Consider the following 21,096-nt stretch of genomic DNA (forward strand, 5'->3'; position numbering starts at 1 on the left):
GGAGGGGTTCAGGAATAGGAATTTTAATAAGCCCACTAGGTGACAGATCACAGTGAAAGGTTGAGAACCACAGTTGCACCTTGGGGAGTTCCAAACTATTAGGGGCCATCTAATCCAGGGGATCTGTACTTGGGAATCCACAATGAGGCTTTGAGAGATCTGTGCTCCCAGAGATTGTACGCACAATGTTCTATCTGAGCACATGAGTAAGAGTTTCCCTGGAGAAAATCCACAGCTTTTTCAAAGAAGGGGAGCGACCTGCCAAAGATCACACAGCCACAGAAAGGTACTGCCTGCCCTGGGACAGGGGTCCCCCAGCTCACGTGTCAGCAGGTGCCCTCCCTCCACCCGGCCCATGGTTGGCCCCAGCTTACCCATAGCCTCACCTGAGAGATCTAAGGAGTTACTGTCAGGGAAATCAAACTCTCCTGCAAAGCACAGAAGAGGGCATGAGTCAGCACACACAGTCATCCACATGTCAGGCCTGTGCATGGTTACTCTCTACCCCGGTAGCCCAAGGCCATCCCTGGTCCAGAGGACAGAGGTCGGGTCTCGGCCAAAAGGCTGCAGCACACCTGGCAGCCACACACTGCTCTGACACACCATGCCTTCTAGCATCAGTCTCATTTGCTTTGCATTTCTGTGATGCTAATGATGGCCCATGACTCAGTTCTCCCCACTGGGCAACAGGAAGTGCAAATGGGATATTGTCAGGAAGGTGGGAGGGCCTCTGGACTAGAGGTGGGGGGGGACAGAAAAGGATGACTGGCCTTTTCCAGAAAAAGGCAAAGAATGGCAACACGGGTCCCAGGCTTGGGTTTCTTCTTTGGTCTGCAAGCCTCCATCTCAGCCCCAAATCTACCTCAACCAAAGGAGCCCAGGACTTGATCCTCAGACATTTTTTCTCTCTCCTGACTTTTCATTCTCACCTCCATCCTTTCTTATGATGACTTCCCTGCTGGCCATGAACCCTTGATTCCTTTCTACTTCTCAAAATCCTGTTTCCAACACGTAGCTGACATACCACCCCTCGCTCCCCCAGGAAGCCTCTCCAGACCTACTCATTGTCCCGCCTGCCTGCTGCATAGCTAGGTCTCCCATGCTCTCAAGCCTGCCCTACGTTCCAACTTCACAGCCACTGGGGAGGTCAGTATCTATGTGGGTTCACACACACATTCAGGCCTGTATGTATGTTTGTGCACACTAGGAGGCTCATTTTCCAACCCCTCTACGAGTGTGTCTCAACCTTCCAAATCAGCCCGTGAGCACCCAACGCCAAGGCACCTGTGCCTTCCACCTCCCGGATGGCCAAGGGTGCGTGGTGTGGGGGGAACCTGGTCCCTGATAAGCCTCTCATTCCACCCCCACCCATTCCCAGCAGTCAGAACTGGGCTCCCGCTGGATGGACAGATGGACAGATAGATGATCAGCAGCCTGTCCTCTCCAAGGTTCCTCTTACCAATGGATTCCATCTCCCACACTGAAAAAGAAAGAGAGACAACACAGAAGTGAACAAGGGGGCTGAAGCGGATTCTGCTCTCACTGGGTCCTGCTCGTTCCCTCCCTCTCCCACTCCCTCCTCCCAGACTCTGCTGGGGACCCAGGGCCATGAGGACTACAGGCTGGGGGTGGGCCAGACACGGGACCCAGTTAAAGAGAAATGAGAAGAGGCATGTGAGAGAAGGCATTTGAGATACAGGATCAGTGCTCCCGTATCTTCAATAACCTGCAAAGCAACAACTACTCCAGCGAACAAATCCAGCCCTGGAAACCGCGAAACAAAATGAGAAATGCCATTCTCGACTTTCTAAGTATTTAAGGCAAGTCTCACTGATCCAGTTTCGGGAACAGAGATGCTAAAAGGTCCTGCCTTAATGAGCCATTAAGAATCAGGTGTAAATAACACATTCATCGTGCAACTGCCAGAGGGAGGGATAGGGTGAGGAGGACCTAAATCTTAAAATCTTAGTTTACTGCTGATTCATGTTGCCTTTTTTGTTGTTGAAAAGAAGCAGTCTTGCCACGGTACCTGACCCAAAGCAGATGTGCAAGGAACTTCAAGTAAATGATGAATGCGAGGAGTACATGCACGGAGGAAGTGATGAAGGTGGTTTCCATAGGAACGCATCAGGGATGCGGCTGAGTCACCTGCTGCCTCGGCACCTAATGCCCCACCACGCACACGGTACCCCGCACCTCAGCACTTCCTGAGTTTGTCTCCTCTTTCAAATTCACACCGCAGAGAACCCCAGTTGTCAGGATGGGACAGCCCAACTGCCACTCTCCCTCTGGGCTGGCAGGTCTGGAGGTGGGAGGTGTGGCCGAAAGCCACACAAGGGGCAGTGAGGGGAGGGGCAGGGAGGAGTTGTAGCTAAACCCTGCCTTCCGTGGTCTTTGCATGGGGCCTTGCACCCCAACATACCACTGCCTCCTGCAAGCCCCTTCCCCTCTGGGCAGAGTCAGGTGTTGTAGAGGAAAAGTCCCATGAGTAAAAGAGAATGTGCCTCTGCCTCTCACAGACAGGGTGGAGGACGGAGGTAGGCAGGACTCCCTAAAGGACTGGAGCTTGGACCTCTGCAGTGCTAGAAGGATATCAGCCTGAGCCATAGGCAGGTGAAGGAGGAAGCTGAGGGCCAGGTGGCAAGGTCCTGTGTATGACCGCGCAAGTGACTCAGATCCCTCTAATCCCTCCACCCTCCTCTAAACGAGGCCCCAACCCAGGGCTCAGCAGTCAGTGGGCCGGTTCTCAGGATATCACCTGCCTAGAGTCCAGCCCTGTCTCCTCTCCCTGCCCCCACTACCTTGGTGCCCTGCTTCCCTTGACAGCCACAGGAGTGGGGTGAGACCAGGGTCCAGCTCTAGGCCCCTCCTGGAGTCAGTGTGGACTGACTGGACAGCAGCCCTTCTTAGGAGTCTACAAGGTCCCAGCTGAAAGGTGGGAACTGGCCTGGAGAGCCCACCGGACTCACCCCCAAAGAAGAGATTTGCATGATCCTCTTTTCCTCAGACCCCTGCCCTTAGAGATGCAGTCATTAAGGCCTTGTGCCTTAACACAGAGCACTGCCCCCTCTCCTCTGCCTCCTGTCCCTATGTCTTTTCTTTTTTCTTTTTTTTGAGAGAGAGACAGAGATAGCATGAGCAGGGGAAGGGCAGAGAGGGAGAAGATAGAGACTCTCAAGCAGGCTTCACATTGTCAGCACAGAGGCCAACATGGGGCTCATACTCACAGACTCTGAGATCATGATCTGAGCCAAAATCAAGAGTTGGATGCTTAACCGACTGGGCCACCCCTACTGTCCCTGCATCTTGAGTCACACACTCAGCCATTGCCCACTCCTAGGAATCTCAGACTGGTCTGGGGCCCCTGAACATCTCCATAGCATATCAATGGTCCACCAAGACCCGAAACACAGTCATGTCCCAAACAGAGCTCGTTGTGACTCAGTATCTCAGTGGGTATGTGAGTGTGGCCATGGGGCGAGTGTCTTGTGTCCAGCTGCCTAAAGGTGTCTCATTGTGTGTCCATATCTGGGTGTCTCTCTGAACCTCTGAGCATCCCTGTATGAAGTTTATTACAGTAACACCAGCTAACGTTATGGACCATTAAAATGTCTCAAGGCCTGGACTGAGTGGCTGCCATGTGTATTCCTCCACTGATTCCCCAGTCACTATGCCACATTCCCATTTGACAGACTAGGGACAGAGGGGTGAACTGTCTTGCTCAAGGCCCCAGTTGAGTAAGTGATGGAGCCCACATCTGACAGCACAGCCTCGCCTCATACATAACGGTGCATCTCCACGTCGACCTGGGGGCCCTGTCTGCAGGTGCCTCTGTGGTCCTGAGTAGACCAGGGTCTGGGAGCTCTGGGGCAGGGAATATCAACCTGCAGGGTGTCCCAGGTAGGTCTGGGGCCCGAGTGTGGGGAGCAGACTAGACCAATCGAGGCCTTCATAGGTCCCAGGGGGAGACTCACCTTGGTCCGGGTTGAAGATTCGGAAGAGTTCGGGGCAGCTGACGAGGACCATCTCACCCACGCGGGCAGGCTTCCAACACGTGAGGTTGTCCCACATCCCGGGGCAGCCTGTGTGGAAGAGAGCCCTGGTGAGAGAGGGCCTGGCCACATGCACATGCACCACACACACACCACACTCATGCATACAGGCAGGTGCCCACATGTGCGCATACACCCTCATGAGCCAGGCCCTTGCAGCGGGAGGGAAGAGTTTCGTGGAGGGAAGGTGAGGCTTCCTGTGTGAGGCAGGGCTCAGCCTCATCCCTGAAAACCCCTCAAAGAGGAGCTGGGACATTGAGGAGTCCCTGGGGTGGGGAGGGGGCTCCCAGCTGACTTTACATCTGCCACAGCCCCACATCTGCTGGCAGGGCTGCAGGGAGGAGAAAAGCAGACCAGCACAGGCCAGGGTGGGATCAGTAAGCATGAGATGCTGAGGGCTTTACAGCAACCTCCCCTCATCCCGCACCAGCTGCCCCCAGTCCTCACAGCCTCGGCCATCACTATGGGTGCCAGTTTCAGCTCCGCCTCCTCAGTGGGCCCTCCCTGCCCCTAAGGGGAGGGCTAGGAAGTGGCTGGCCTGAGGGTGCTGCTCCAGGGCTGCACCTGACTTCCAGATGGCTAGGCTCTGACACCGGAAGGAGGAGGGGCAACCGGCCAGATGGGGAAAAGGGCAGAGCTGTCCAGGCAGAGGCCTGCGTGGCCAAGGCCCAGGACTGTGAAGGGACACAGAGCCCAGAGACAGGGGAGGCCACTGCAGGGGGTCACAGGCCCAGAGAGGGAGGAGCGAGCGAGGACAGGCTGAGGGGTGTCTGGGGATCATCAAGATTTGGGTCTCACTGGACATGCACTGCTGGGAGCAAGAGACAGATGATGAACTTGATGACCAGATGTTATCTGGGGGCTCATCAGACCCTCTTGCAACCTCTGCCCAGCACATATCCCCTCTCTCCTTCCAGCCCCCGCGCTCCCAGTGGCTGCTTCCCCACCTCCCTTCATGCTCCACCCCTTCCTGGCGCTACCCCTCTCTCCACTGAAATGTCTCTGCCCACCACCCATCTCTTCACCCCGACAGGGCCTGCCCTGCTGACCCTGACTGAATGCAGGTGCTGGCGGCTGCCCTGGCCCTGGTCTCTCCCCTCTCTCCTTGGACAAGATCCCTAGTTCATGGACTTCAGGACAGAGCTACTCACAGACAACCTCCCCATCCTGAGTTCCTGCACTCCCTGGAAGCGCCCTCACATAACTGGATATCGCCACCATGAAGGGCCGAGGCAATCCAAGCCCAGCAAGTCCAAGACACAACTCAGCATTTCCTACTAAAGCCTGATTTCCTGTCTCAGCCCCCAGCTAGACACTTAGCCTTGATGTCGCCTTGGTTGACCCTCTGACCAACCTAGTAGTCTTCAAACTTTAGCGAGCACCCTTAGCGCGCATAATTAACTAAATCTCTCTTTGTAAATCTGTAGGTCATGCATTCTTTCCTTGAAAAGAACAGAGCCCTTCTGCATGTCACCAGACCCTCCTGTCCAACTTCTGAGCACCACAATGTTGTCTTGTATCTGGCCCCATCGAGAGTGCATGTAATCAAGGAATGTAACAGACCACTGCACTCCCCTAACTGACTAACTGCCCTACACCCCTTCAAAAAAAATTTCTGGTGGGAGAGGGGGCACCTGGGTGGCTCAGTGGTTGAGCGTTTGACTTTGGCTCAGGTCATGATCTCACAGTTCTATGAGTTTAAGCCCCACATTGGCCTCTCTGCTGTCAGTGCAGAGCCCACTTCAGATCCACTGTCCCTCTCTCGGTGCCTCCCCTGCTCGTTTGCTTTCTCTCAAAAAAGAATAAACATTAAAAGTAATTAATTAATTAAAAAATGAAGAAATCTCTGGGCCAGGCAGAAACCTCACAGCTGGCCTTGGACAAGTCTGCCTTCTCCCCAGTGGCCAGCTTCCTGAACAAAGCCCACATTCCTTTCCAATCAAACTCCATCTCTCGAGTATTGGCTTTTTGAGGAAAAGGCAGATGAACTTGGGTTTCAGTAACAGATCACCCTTGCTATGTCTCCTTCTCCTTCTTGTTCCAGGTCTAACTGGTCACCATGTCCTGCTGGCTTGACCTCCAAATACTTGTGGAACACTTCCGCATCTACCACCCCCACCTAGTTAAAGGGTAACCTACCATTCACTAGGACCATAGTCTCCTCCACCCCACAGAGCTGTGACAGTGATCTTTCCTAAGGAAGATCCGGCCTGGTCATACAGCCCACCCCGACCTCAAGTCCTTAATGTGCCCCCGAGGCCCGGCCCTGGCTTTCCCCTCCAGCACATGGAGTGGGAGAGGACAGGGGACTGCAGTTCACCCAGGGAAGGGGCATGAAGTGAGAAAAGCATGGAGGAGGGAGCCCCAGGGAACCCCACATTTACCAGAATTCCTAAGAGGGGGCAAAGGTGGAGGACAGAGGTGGCTGCCTGGAGGGTCTGACAGCAGAATACAATTTCAGGAAGAGACCCACATCCTGCTGAGGAGTCTATAAATAGGGGCTTTGAAGAGGGCTTCTCTACCAGATAAGAGACAGCCAGTGGGTGACCCACTGTGTCCCACCTCACAGAGCTGTTTGTCGTGAGGATTCACGAACTCATACATGTACAGGTCTTAGAACACCAGGCTCACTAAATGCATGGTCACTGTTGTTACTGTCATTAATTTCATTATTTCAATTAGGTGTCCCTGAGAATCATTCCCCTGAGAGAGGCCCAGGCAGGGAGAGGCAACAGAGCCCTGCCAGGTGAGAAGAAATGCCAGTGGAGTGCCACCGACAGGCCACAGAGGATGCCTGGGCAGGCGCTGGCCAGGGCGGGGGGCCCAGGGCTGGCCTCATGCGCTCCAGCCTCTCTGTTGGCACCCATGACTGACTTATGGGTAGCGTTTGGACAAGAAGGCACCCAAGGCTTGCAAGTGCAGAAAACCCAGTCTCTCAGAATTCAGATCTGGCTATTTGGGAACTCACACCCAGTCACGTTGGCCTATAGTCTCCTGCTCCTAGAATGACCAAGTTTGGGAACTGGAAGCACCACAGAAAACTCTGAGGGGAGCTAGCCAAGAAGACAAGCACACTGGGGCCAGAGGGGAGCAAGGTCCCAGGTCTCACTGGGACCACCAGGAATATCCAGTTACTGCCGATTCCTGTCCACCCTTCAAAGCAGGCATCCAGCCGGCATGTGGCTGGTTATGACACCGTGTCCTTGAAAGAGAGCCAACAGCACATCGTTGGCTGCCATGGTCCGTGCTGACCATGGAATGGCTGTGGAGTGTGGCTGTGTCTGGCCCTTGCCCTAGAAGCCCCAGCCAATAGACGTTCCCTTAATGTAGAACATTAGGCCCTGCCACAGCCAGCTGCTAGGGCCAGCTCACATTCCCAAGATCTCCGGCCACTTTCATTTCTCTTTCTGTTTTGTTGTGCTTATTTATTTATTTTGATATATATAGAGAGAACATCCGCAGAAGGGGCAGAGAGAGAGAGCGAGGGAGAGAGAGAAAATTCCAAGCAGGCTCCATACTGTCAGTGCAAGGAGCCCAATGAAGGGCTTGAACTCATGAACCCATGAGATCAAGACCTGAGCCAATATCAAGAGTCAAATGTTTAACTGACCAAGCCACCCATGAGCCCCTCAGGCCACTTTTGATAAAGGAAGCATAGTCCTGAGGGCTGAGGGGCAGGGAAGGATACAGGGCTCAAGCAGAGATGCCGTGAGGGGAGAAGGGGGCTCCCAGGTTAGAGGCCAGAGGTGGACAGGCATGTTGGGAAATCCATTCTCAGTCCGGGGGCTCCCTTCCCCGGCCCCATTGCCATGACAACATCTACCAAGGGGCGCCCCGCCCTTCCCCATGGCCTGCCACACTATCAAAGCCCTCCTGGTGGCACTTAAGTTCCCAGCCTGGTTCCCCTCCAGGGTCCTAGAGGCAGTTCCTACAGCACCAGGGCAGGTGGAAAGACCAGAACTAAAATTCATAACTCCAGGGCCCAGTCCCAGTATCTAGGCTTAGAAGACTGGAATATTATGATATAAGAAGAATTAGATGTTTGGTCTTTGTCCAGGGTTCCAGGCAGAGATCCTACATCCTTGGAATTTCCTGATGAGGGTGAGGAGATTGTCTTTTGTTATTCATAAGCCCCCTTCAACCACTCCTGACTTTATGCTAACGAGGTGACTCTTCCCTGCTGTGGCTGGTTGCCAGGGGAACCAAGCAAGTGATTAGAGGATGGGAATTTTCAGCCCCACCCACCAACCTCAGTGGAGGGGAGAGGAGCTAATCACCAATGGCCAAGGATGTAGTCAATCATACCTACATTACAGAACTTCCATAAAAATCCTACAACGGGGTCCCCAGAGTTTCTGGGTTGGTGAACACATCCACATATTAGGAGGGTGGTGTGCCCCAAACTGCACAGAGACAGAACCTCCTGCACTTGGGATCCGTTTGGACTTTGCTCTATGAACCCCTTCATCGGGCTATTCATTTATATCCTTTATAGTAAACTGGTAAATGTGTTTCCCTGAGTTCTGTGAGCTATTATTGCAAATTATTACCTGACAAGGAGGTCATGGGAATTCCCCAATTTGTACTCAAGTCTGACAGAAGAGTATGTAACATGGGGACTCATGATTTGCAAATTTGGTGTCTGAAGTGGGGGAGGGGACAGTCTTGAGACTAAGACCCTTAACCAGTAATGTCCATGCTAACTCCAGGTAGTTAGTATCAGAAATGAATTAAATTGTAGAGACACCAGTTGGTATCCACAGAAAACTGGAGAATTGCCTGGTGTGGAAAACTCACATATTCAATGTCAGAAATGATCTGAATAGAGAAACAGTTCTCCTTTAAGGGACAATGTCCCTGACCCCATCGGGAGCTCACAGCCCTCTGCCCACTGGGGGCAGGAGGAGACACGGGTGGCGACGTCGATGCTTCCCAGAATGCCCCGTGCACACTTCTACAGCCCCCCACTCCCACCCATCCTTAGCCTGTTCCTGAGGGAGGTGGTATGGGCTCTGATGGGGCCTGCTCTGAATCCCCCCAGAAACCCGTTCCAGGGAGATGAGGAGGATAGAATCTGGGCTCTGGAAAGAGCCTTGAGTTGCTCTAAGTAAGGACAGAAACTCATTTTCCTTCCACCCCCGCAGAATACATCCAACTCCTCTATTCCCATCTGTTCCAGACTCCAGTCCCAATGAAGTTGAGTTTTGTTGGGACTACAGGATCCTGACACAGCTTTTTTCCTTCTCCTCTCCCTCCTCCTTTTACCTTTTCTTTCCTTCTCATTCTCCCCTTACCCTCCCTTTTATTCTCTCATTTATCCAAGACACTGTCTGAGTCAGACGCTGCAGAGCGATACAGGAGTGAATAAAACAGCCCCAGTCCCTGCCTGCACAGAGCTTATAGTCTGGGCGTCATGAAAAAGACTTTGCATTTTATCCTAAATGCTAAGAAGAAGCCTTAGATGATGAATTACTTTCCCACTGCTACTGCGACAAAGCAACCTCAGCGGCCTAACTGCTGCAATTTCTTATCTTACGGTTCTGGAGGTCAGAAAGTCCAAAATAGGCCTCACTGGACCGCAGTCGAGATGTCTGCAGGGCTGCGTTTCTTCTGGAGGCTCTAGGGTGAGTCCATCTCCTTGTCTTTTCCAGATTCAAGAATTCTTTGCCCTGTGGTCCCTTTCACCATCTTCAAAGCCAGTGGCATGGCGTTCTCAAATCTCTCCTTCTCTGACCCTCCTGCCTCCTTCCTTCCCTTCTAAGGATGCTTGTGATTATACTGGACCCACCTGAATAATCCAGGGTACTCTTCCCATCTTAAGGTCCCTAACTTAATTACACCTGCCAAGTCCCTTGCCATGTAAGGTAACACACTCACAGGCTTCAGGGATCGTGACGTGGACATCATTGGTGGGCGCATTGTTTTGCCTCCCACAGGTGCATTTTAAGACAAGGAGTCACATGGTCTGATTCAGCTGCGGGGAAGGTACTACATTTCAAGAGCAGCAAATCAAACATGGAGACACGTCTGTTAGGATATGGCAGAAGTCCAGGGGATAGTGGAGGGACTTGATTGGAGCCAGGACAGCCAAAATGGAACAGCGTTCTGTGTAGGTGAGCTGGGAGGCAGAACTGATGGGCGTGGTGACAGACGGGACAGACATGGCTGACAAGTGTGCTCACCCCCATCACGTGGCTGAGTTCCCACCAACGGTATGAGGAGGTGACGAACTGCTCTCAGAGGCTCCCCTCACATAGTCTGTGCCCTTGCTCTCCCTCCCCCTTCTCTGTGGCATCCTTGGAGGTTATATGTTGAGGGTGGCAGTGTCCTGAGATGGAATCAGAATGACTGATTCAAGAGTCAAGCCCCACCTCCCACCTCTGCCAGTCACACTGGCCTCTGATGTGTGCAAGCAATAAAGACTGGTGTGCTGAGTCTCTGAAATTTCAAGTTTTTGTTTTGTTTTCTCATTACTGCAGCAAGAAGTCTAGGCTACCCTGACCGATGCAGCGAAAGAGAAGGAGGTACCAAGGATGGTACCTGCATTTCTGGCTTGAGGGTCTGCAGGGCTCCCCGCAGCAGAAAGAACCAGATGGGAAGCAAATGGTGTAGGGTATTAGACAGGCTGCAGCTCAGGAGTTTCGTCTGAAGTGTGTTCAGTTTGAGATGGTACCGAGAGCCAAGCGGAGGTAGATTTCAAACAGGCGGTTAGATAAAAGTCCAGAGTGCAGGGAAGTTGGCACTGGAAGGAGAGGACAGGGGGCGGTCCGGCACAGGGGTGCCTGTTAGGGCCACGGACCTGAAGAATAGGTCCCGTGAGAGGGTGTGCATTAGAGACGAAAAGGGAAGGCAGTAGGGCCGGCGCCCAACAGAAGAAGGCATGCCGGGATTCCGAAGAGGGGCTGGCAAGGAAGACTGAGGAGGGGTGGCCAGGAATAGGGGGGAAACCGGGAGAAGTTAGCAACATAGCAGCCAGGAAAGCGTGCTCCAAGGAGGACAAGGTCAAGTACATCATACACTGTTCCCTTTCCCTCCTCCCCTCTGCAGAAGAGGTCACAAATCAGAATGGCTCCTATTCCCTGGGAGAGCGCTCTGCTTTGACACCCCCAAGCCTCCCTATTCGCCTCTCCCCTGGCTCCCTAGTTCTACACGAAGTCCGCCTGTGCCCTCCTGGCTCAGTCTGCAACTATGTCTTAAAGGCTTTGTGGCGCCAGATCAGAGGAATTCAGACACCTTAAGTTTCCTGCTCCAGGGGAGAGCCCTGTGCACACTCACAGAGCTGCTCCCACTAACGCACTGCACAAAGCGGCCAAGGAGAGGCAGGGCCATGCGACAGCAGAGGGGGGGAAAGACCACTTGGGCACACTGAACAGAGAGAGAACACAGGGCCATTAGCCCCGACTGGAACAAAAGAAGGAGCTAATCGCAGGTTGTCATGGTGATGATTTTGTCCACTTCCACACAGTGCTCAAAACCCATGAGACCAGGGGCACCAAAGGGACTCAGACAAAGACGCCGTCCTCCCTTTGAGGATGCTTGGGCATTGTTCGAACAAGCCCCTCATTTTAGCACACAATTCAAGGGGGAAAAAATGATTCAATTTACTGAAATTTACTTTACAGCCAATATTTCTGATCCGTAAAATGGGGAGCAGCTGTGAGCTCAGCGCAAAGGGGATCGGGGGCTGGGGACTGAAGATGCGGTCCTCCCCTCTGGAAGTCTGGTTCTCGAAGTGCGGACCCCAGGGACCCCAGACCATAGAGAACTTGCCTGAGATGCAGATGTTCAGGCCCCACCCAGACCCACTGAGTCACAAATTCTGGGGCTAGGTCCAATAATTCTGTGTTTTAATAGCCTTCCAGGAAGTTCTGATGCAGGCTCAAGTCTGAGAACTAACTGCAAGACTAAAAGAAAACCAGTTTGGACAGAAACGGAACCCTTTGTCAGACACAGGCAGTGAGTTGCTGCAGGTGAGGGTCCCTGTAGACCCCACCTCTTCTCATGCTGGGGGCCCGTTCAGTGAGCAGCTGAGAGGTGCAGTCAAGGAGCTGGTCTTGCTCTGGGGATGGGGAGCCTGGGCCCAGCCCTGAAGTGGGCCCCCTTCCCCCAGGCCTCTCCTCTGGTGCTGAGAGTGGAGATGGGGGCTGGGACACAACACTCTGCACCCCGGACAGGCCTCAGGGGCTGGATCAGAATAGCAACAAGCAGGCTTTCTCACCTTCCCTCCAAACCTCCTCCCTCCTGCCCCAGCAAAGGCCACCACAGGCCTCTTCTATCTTTTCCAGAGTAGGGGGGGGACCCCCCCAAGGAGCACCACACCCAAAAAGCCCATGGAAATGCAGGGAGGGCCTCCAGACTGATGGAAGCCCACAGCCCTGCGAAGAGGAGGTGCTGGCTGGACTCACCCTACATGGGCAGGCCACTTGGGCTGAGCAAGGAGGACAAAGCCACCAGCCCAGCAGGACACATGTGACCTGTGTGGGCCCGGGGATTCTCAAGAGTGGAGACACCGTTCCCACGCACAGGAGTCCTTTCTCCTTCTCTCCGGGCACAAGAGCACTGTGGCACAAAGGGCACCCCGCCCGCCCGCTCCCCGGCTAGGAGGGCAGCCCTGGGTCCTGTCCCAGAGCTGGCTCCGGCCTTCCGTGTGACTCAGCCAGTGACTGCCACCTCTAGCCTCGACCTCTCTCTGTGTCACATGACAGAGCTGGACTCAGTGCTGTCTCAAGCCCCATTTAGCTTGCGTGGCTTGGGATGAGGTACAAAACCGTTAAATATAGCTCCTTAATAACAGTCCCAATAAACATCTTTAAAACACACCAAGGACACTGTGAACAAAACCACGCGGCCAGCAGGCTTGATTTTACCTCCCTGGCCTGACCTGGTTTTTCTACCCTCTTCAGCTGTCTGCTGAGCACCGGGACCTCTCCTGGCAACCCCAATCCCACCCCTACATCTCTCTGTCCCTTGGCTTCTACCCTGAAGGCCACTCTGTGCATTACTGTGTCCTCTTTGGGGGTATCCCAGTGATGGGTAAGGACTTGACCGGAAGCAGCCTGCCGCCACCTGAGCTGCCACAGCCCCAACCACACACACGGTAGCATGGACACACCTCACCTCCAGCAGACTAGCATCCTCTTTCCAACGCACTCACCTCACTGGATTTACAAGATTATGGGGAAGCATACGAAGTACACATAAATATATTTTTAAAACAGATAAGCGCATTACTGGGCATTCACAACTCACAGTTACTGGAACAAGCCGACAGATCTTCTTTTTCCATTTCCAGGTGCATCGTGTGCTTAGGGACAGAGGGGCAGGGGAGGGGCAAAGAAGGGGTGCAGCGAGAGGACTGGCCTCTCTCAGTTCACCCAAGCACAGACTGGCAGCACCATGCCAAATAGGAATGAGACCCCTGCCCGGCTTGCTTGTGCCCTGGGGTCTGTTCTCGCATCCAAGATGACATGGGCACCTGGTGGATGCTATCCTCTGCCCACACCAATGGTTCTCACGCTTGGATATCCTTTGAATCATCTGAAGGCTTTTAATGCATACCTTCAATAACCCCCCCACACCCCACACCCAAACATGTATCACATGGGTATGGGAAGGGCCTGGATATCAGCATCTATGAGTGACCCTGGGCACTCTAATGCACTGCACAGAGCACAGAGGTAAATGGCTGCCTGTATTTCACAAGTAGGCTGAATACGAAGCCCAGAAGGCTGGCTCAGCTGCCATGCCGAGGGTGCTGCAAGGTCCTGAGGCTCACATGGAATGCATGGGGAAAATTAAGGCCCTCACAAACTCACCCTGCCTCCTGACAGCCAGGCCAATGCTGTCCCAGAGATTCAACACCAGAAAGACGCCCAGAGGCCACCTGCTCTGAAGCCGCCTGAGGAGAGGCTCCTCCAACCTCAGCTTGTGGGCGAAAACCCTTGCTGAACACAGGTCTGCAGAGAGCCAGGCTGGACACACCTGGGCCTCTCCTTGCCCCATCTCCTCTCCTTCTATGGCGCTGCAGCAGGGGCCTGGGCGACCCGGCCAAGCGGGTCACTAGAAGCTGAGGCCTCATGCTATCCTGGCCCTCAGAAACAGAAATGCCCTTTAATCTTTTTGTAGCCAAGTGAAGTGCAAGCCTCTGGGGGCACATTGAACGCCCTCCTCTCCTAGGTCTCTCTCCAGTCTTGTTGCAACTTCCTCTACCAAGTGATATTTCACTGCACAAGGGGGGAGGATGCAGTTGGTGGTATCTCTCCGCACCTCTTCTGAACCACAAAACAGTGCGGTGGTTAACACAAGGGCTCCAGAACCACCAAATGCACACGCTGGTCCCTCCCTCCCTGGCTGCGGGACTTACCAGGTAACAGGCTAACAACCTCACTTCTGTGAGTCTGTGTAGCCTCAGCGGTGAAATGGGAGGGAGAACTCTGCTGAGGTTACGTGAGCTATACCGTCCAAAGATGTGCGTGGGAAGATTCAGAAGCCGCCCCTGGTATTTGAGTCCCAGACATTACGGTCCCCACCCACCCTACTCACCGCTCCCTTCCTTCCTTTATTGAGTCATTCCTGACCTGGAGCTCTCTCTCCCCTTCCCATGCTTCTCCATTGGCCCTCGGCAGCCTGGATCTGATTCCCAGCCCCTCCTCTGGTCTTCCAGAAAACCTTTCCAGATTGTTCCAAAATGCACTGCCCTGTTTCCCACAGAGACCTGCACACTTCCCCAGAGCTCCAATCTAGCAGGAGATGGGAGGGAGACCCTGGAGGCACCCCACACTGTAAGATGACAGCTCTACGTAACTATAACGTCTCTGCTGAGTCCTCAGCAAATGCCGCAAAACACCCTCAGCACTTTCCACGATTGGCACTAAATGCAATAATCTTATGTAACAGATATTATTTTCTCCTCCATTTGCAGACCAAAAAATGAAGGTGTTAAGCACCCTTCACAAAGTTGCTTGCCTGTGATGGGCGCTAAGGCCTCAGTGTAGCCTGTCCTTCTTCCGAGGCAGTGTATCCAGTGGTTGAGGGCACAGAGTGCCTGGATACAAGTTTCACCTCTGCAGCCTATTGAACTGTCTCTAAGCAAGGTATATAACCCCATTGTGCCTCAGTTTCCTCATCTACAATATAGGGGTGATAATAGGCCCTACCACCTTGCTTGCTGCAGTGGTAGGAAAAAGCACTAGCACAGTGGCTAGCACATGGTAAGTCTGTGTAAGTATTGACTATTAACACGATCCATCCCACCCACACATTTTAAATTATTATTATTATTTTTTTAATATTTTTATTTATTTCTAGGAGAGAGAGAGAGAGACAGCGCGAGCAGGGGAGGGTCAGAAAGAGAGGGAGACACAGACTCTGAAATAGGCTCCAGGCTCTGAGCTAGCAGTCAGCACAGAGCCCGACGCGGGGCTCGAACCCACGAACCGCGAGATCATGACCTAAGCGAAAGTCGGACGCTTAACCGACTAAGCCACCCAGGCGCCCCACCCACACATTTTAATAGCATGAAGTTCTCTGTCCTTCCACTGAATTCCCACAGCACCAGCTCCACCTCTCTCCACTGCATGACCTCTCTACCCTGCAGCCAGGGCTATGAGAGTGCAAACCTCTCTCTCTGCAGCCCCCTACCCATGGCCTTGCCCTGCTCCACCCAGGCCAGACACTGGGGCTCCAGCTTATCATGGGAGTTGAAAGAATGAGTGAGTAAATGAGTGGGTGAAGGAATAAATGAGAATGACTGAGAGTGAACGAGTGAATGAATGAATGAGCAAATAAGTGAGTGAATGAGTAAGCAAATGAATGAGTGAATGAGCCAGTGATGCCTGAATGAGGGAATGGGTGAGTGAATGAATGAGTGAATGAATGAGTAAATGAATGTATGAGTAAATGAATGAATGAGCAAGTGAAGGAATGAGTGAGTGAATGAATGAGTGCATGGGTGGATGAGTGAATTTCTTCCACAGACCCAGGATCCGTCACCCAAGTCCAGGTTTGAGGGTGACCTGTGGGGTGATCAGATTTGAGGGTGTCCTGACTCACAGGGCCCCTAGGACCCTCAGCCAGACCCTCCCTGTAGCCACCCCCCCCACACACTCCAATTCAAGAGTTCCAGATACAGGGGGTTACCCATTCCCCTCCCCCACCTCTTGCTACTGGGGTCCCCTCATACTAGAATGTTCTTGCCACTCATCTGTACCTCAGCTCTCACCTGCCATCACGTGTCTGCTCCTCCCTAACCCTGGCTTATGGGTTTCAACCTCACAAAAAGCCTGAGGAGCCTTTCAAAATCATGACGGTAACAGACTGTGGTCCTGATTTAATTCGTTTGGATTGTAGCTTGGGTACATTTTTCTAAAAGTTCCTGGTGATTCTGATGTGCAGCCAGATTTGAGAACCAAGGGTCTTGTTTAAATACTCCCTTTTCCACAAATTCTTCCCTATCTTCCCCACAGAGAACTCATTTCCTCCTCTCCTAAGCATCATGGGGCCGGGGGGTGAGACCCCATACCCCCACTCCCTCTGGGGAGGAAGTCCATCGCTACATCTGTCTCCCTCATGCTTCTTCTTCTTCAAGGACACCGCTGTGGGCAGGCCTTCATGCCTTTTCCTAACCCAGAGCTCCCCAAATTGCTGTGCAATTAACCTGCACCCCGCCCCACCTCCACCTCTACTCTTCCCTTTTGGATGCTTCTCATTGCTCAACCCCACGTGTATCAGAGACTAGGCTGGGAGGCAGGGCACCTCAGCCTGACACCCACACCCACGCCTGTGTGGTCTAAAGAGTCACTGCCCTCCAGGGCTCCCCATTTCCCATACCCTGAAGGCTGGGACCAGATATTTTCTTGGTTTCCTGCAACTGCTGTGCCCATCTGGGCCCCCTGCTTCAGCCTCCCTGAGTAGCGGGGCCTAGAATCCACTCCCCGCCTTGGTTAGGGCTCAGCCAGAGTGCGGCCCAGAGGGAAAGGCCAGCGTGGCCAGGAGCAGCTTCATTACCAGTTAATGTTCACTGACTGTACAGGGAGCTCAGCCCAGAGGGACCGTTACATTTAACTGGGCTGCCGATTAATCAAGTATTTAAACAGATGGTGCTCAGAAGAGCTCCTCATAAATGGGGAGGATCCAGAGGGAAAAGTGGAGCCCTCTAGTCTGGGCAAAGAGCCCCAGCCTCCAGCAACTGAGGCACAAGTGAGTCCGGCCAGGCCTCCGGGGATGCTCCCACCCCCAAGTCCCCAAGCTCCCACAAAGACCCTCTTTCTGGCCCCGCTGGGACTCGGGAAGCTCAGGGTGCCTGGGCCTCATGGGCCTCGGTGTCCCATCTGCAGTGGGGGGTCAGGAAGGGAGGGTTACACAGACCCCCTGGTTCTCAGCCAGGGGCCATGCCATGCCCTCGAGACACTTGGAAAAGGTGTGAGGGATTTGGGGTTGTCACTGGGATTCAGGGTGGTATGGGCATGTAACGGGGACAGCTATGGCTGCTAAGGGCCCCGTGGTGCACAGCCCCATCCAGCACAGGAAGCAGTGCTCCCCTGTAATGCTAACAGCAGCCCCGGAAGGAGCACTGCCGCCAGGAGTGGGGTTCCCCCTACAGCCTTGCTCTCTGGCTTCTGATGGGGTGAGCAGAGGAGAGGAAGATGACCCCTCACTGCCTGCCCGGGGCCGCCCTGGTGCTCTCCGGCTTGGCCACTGGTGACAGCTGTGTCCCTGCTGCCACCAAGCCCAGGCTGCTTGCTGATGAGCTCTCTCGTGGCCGCTCCTCAGCCCAGATGCCAGCCCCCATGGTATGGAAGTGGCCACAGCCAGCCACCCAGAACAGCCTCCTCCAGAATGCGATGTCCAGGGCAGGCTGCCCCCGAGGAGAGAAACCTGAGGGTCACTGCCCTGGGCAGGTCCAGGACTCCTCACCCCAAAGCGTTTTCAAAAGGACCCAGGTGCCTGAACCCTCCACCACACTCTACTGAATGGCCAGAGGCTGGGACGCCAGTGTCTAAAGGCTGGCCTGGACATGCTGGGGACACTATGCCCTCCTCACCGCCCTACTCACCAGGGGAAGAGTCGTTCAAGCCCATCAGCGCATTCACCCTCTGGATCTTCTCCAGGCACATGGCTTGTTCCTTCTTGAAGATGCAGTCAGAATGCATGGCAGTGACCTGCGAGGGACACACGGGATGAACGGTAGGAGCTGCCCGAAGGTTCATCTACAAGCCCTGTTACCTACGCCCGGGGGCAGTGTGTGGGGGGTGGGCGCAGCAGCAGGAAGAGCATAGTGCCAGAGAGACCAGGGCCAGCAGGGGCCCAGACTCCACTGTACCACAGATGCCTTGAGGGCTCTTCTCCACCAATTCAGTGTGTGGGCTTCAGTGGATTCCACCCCACTCTGGGTCTCAGTTTCCATGTGTTACAATATATTAGCAAACACATATATAATGCTATATTATATGCATGCGCTATTCTGTCATATGCATATGAAACACTACAGAGTAGGTACTATTTTCATCATTCTCCATTTGACAGGTGTGAATCTAAGCACAGAGACACTAAGGAACTTTCTCAAAGTCACACAGCTTAGTAGACTGTACAGCAAGTGTCTGAACCTGGGCAGTCTGGCTCCAGAAACCACGAGGCTATTGGTGTACTTTAGGGAGGCAAGTAGGGGGTGGGAGAGAGAAGGGGCTAAGAAAGCTCATCCTCTCTCTCCTCTGGGGCCTCAGAAAGGAGGTGCACCCCCAGGGGCAGCAGGCAAGGGAGTAGTGGTTGCATTCAGTGAAGACCTACTAGCTGCTCTCATTTAGTCCTGCCCACATTTTACACAAGCAGAAACTGAGAAAAGGAAAGAGTTACCGCCCAAGGTCACACAGCTAGTTAGTGGCAGGTACTGGATTTAAGCACAGGACCAAGGAACTTCAAAGCCCATGCATTACTATCATGGCAGCTGTGTTCTAATGCTGTCACTTTAACTTAAAACTGGGGCCAGGGATGGTTCTCCAAAGGGATGTCTGCAAGTATGGAGTCAGGCACAAGGCATCTGAGCAGCCAAGGGCAGTGTTGAGGGATCCGGTCTAGCCCTGACTATTCACAGATGTGCTGGCTTCCAGGGAGAGGAGCGAGCTTCTCCGTGGTCATATAGTGAGGCAGGACAGAGGCAGGACTGGCATCCAGGGCTCTGAAGACAGCACATCCACTGCTGGTCTAAATTCCCAGGTTGAGAGGCAGAAGTCAATGCCTAGGAACCCTCTTCCCTGACCCTTCCCTTGTTCAGGAAGAGGCATGAGTAAAGAGCAGACTTCTGAGCTCTAACCTGGCAGAGACTCGGCAGGCTAGAGACTGGGATCGAAACACCTTCTACTGCTGTGACTAGGGCCCCTGCATACAGCTGAGCAGGTTGCACACTGCAGAACTCTAAAGGTGGTCACACATGTCACCATCATAATAGATTTGTCAATTGTGTCACAATTTCTGATCCAATGAGTACAGGGTCTTGAGGAAGGGGCACACTTTGTAATTCACACAGAGGCACTGAATGGCCCAGTGGGGGTTCAAGCAGAGATACCAGCCAGGTGAACTGAGCTTGGCAAAGGGTATACAAAAGACACAGGTTCTTCTCTGGGGTGAGGGTTCAGGTGAGCCTGGGGATCCAAGCAGTCATAGAGGGGAGGGTCCTGGGCTCTTACCATAGGCAGAAGGAGGAAGGCAGCCAGGGAGGCCTGCAGGATGCTGGCCATGATGCTTCTCAATCCAGAAGGAGGCTCAGGCCAGCACTGCTCGCCTCCCACTCAGAGTAACACCAGTCAGCCCCAAGGTGTCTACAGGCTAGAGAGAAAGGAAGGCGTGAATCCTGTGGGTCCAGTGTCAGAGGAGGTACAGGGACAGCCCTTCTTCCTGACACCCCCCTTACCTGCAGCAAGGCTCTCAGTCTCCAAGTGTAAGCCCCCTCCCTTCCACTGCCCATGCATTCTTATTCTTCTATCAAACACACACCTGCTGGGTGCCTACTCAGGGCTAGACACTGGGATGCAGTGGGAACACACCGGCTCAGGCCCCCATCAGATGACCAGAAAGGTCTGGAAGACTGTCTCCCCATATCCCTTTCCACTGCAACAGTCTTAGCTGGCATATGCATGCCCACCTAGCAGGGACATCTCTCGGTCCCTCCTGCTCTTAGGTGCGGGCATGTGGTGAAGCTCCCACCTACGGAATATGGGTGGCAGGGCCATGTGCCACTTCCATGCCCCTTGTCATAAGGCAGCATGCGCTCTCCGCTTCTGCGCCTTCGCCCTTCCCCAGTGTTGGACCCCACAAACCTAGGAGGCCTACCTAGTTACGGACTGCTACGTGAGAAAGAACTTCTCACCACAGAGGGTCACTGTGTTCCAGCTGCCAAGCCTGGCCTGCTAGCAAACAGAACCTCCTTTCACCCTGCCTCGGCCCACCTGACCTCCAGGATAGAGCCTCTACCACTGTGACTGAAGTGAGTGCTGAAGAGTGTGGTCAAAGTGGGGAGGCCCTTGAGTACCAGGGCTGCTGGTGGGCACCAGACAGGGTCCAGGGGGTCAAGTATGGGGGGCGTGGGAGCCCTGGCACGTTCCCAGGGGAAGAGCCTGGGATTTGATTTGCTTCTCAAATCAATTGTGAACACATATTCCCTTCAACTTAGCAATTCTGCAACTGGGTATCTATCGAGAAATATTTGCACTTGTTAAAAAAAAAAAAAAAAAAAGCATATGCAACAGTATTCACTGAAGCATGACTTAAAATAGCATCAACAGCAAAAAATGAAGCAACAAAGCATTCATCAAGCAGGCACTGTTAATAGGCCCCGCTAGCCATGCTGTGGAATACTACACGGTAATCTAAAAATCGTTATTTTTATCACTATTAAATTATTAACAAAACCATTCCATAGGCCGGTGTCAGGGCCACCACTAACCCAGAGGTGCCTGGTCCAGAGGCCCGTGGGTGCTGCATCCCAACCCTTTAGTCTCTGCGTACACCCCCCACGGTGTGCAGAGCTGTGGTTACCCCAGTTCCTTGGTGC

At 53.5% G+C, this 21,096-nt stretch overlaps 1 protein-coding gene across 4 annotated transcripts in view; it reads right to left on the reverse strand.

The window, feature by feature from the left end:
* Positions 1 to 19,810, reverse strand: part of ADCYAP1R1 (ADCYAP receptor type I) — a 42,138-nt gene extending 22,328 nt beyond the window's left edge. Inside the window, exons 1-5 of one of the 4 annotated variants that reach the window (XM_077775431.1) lie at positions 19,733 to 19,810; positions 18,106 to 18,211; positions 3,975 to 4,082; positions 1,460 to 1,480; positions 387 to 428 (exon numbers count right to left, since the gene is read on the reverse strand). In XM_077775431.1, the coding sequence (XP_077631557.1) occupies positions 387 to 428; positions 1,460 to 1,480; positions 3,975 to 4,082; positions 18,106 to 18,211; positions 19,733 to 19,783 (328 nt within the window). In that variant the 5' untranslated portion in view covers positions 19,784 to 19,810. The remainder of the gene's footprint in view (positions 1 to 386; positions 429 to 1,459; positions 1,481 to 3,974; positions 4,083 to 18,105; positions 18,212 to 19,732) is intronic. The other 3 variants (XM_077775432.1, XM_077775429.1, XM_077775430.1) reach the window with 3 other exon arrangements.
* Between the last annotated feature and the right edge of the window lie 1,286 nt (positions 19,811 to 21,096).

This window comes from Crocuta crocuta, unplaced genomic scaffold (genome assembly GCF_008692635.1).
Source record: "Crocuta crocuta isolate KB4526 unplaced genomic scaffold, BGI_CrCroc_1.0 scaffold197, whole genome shotgun sequence".
Taxonomy (NCBI): domain Eukaryota; kingdom Metazoa; phylum Chordata; class Mammalia; order Carnivora; family Hyaenidae; genus Crocuta; species Crocuta crocuta.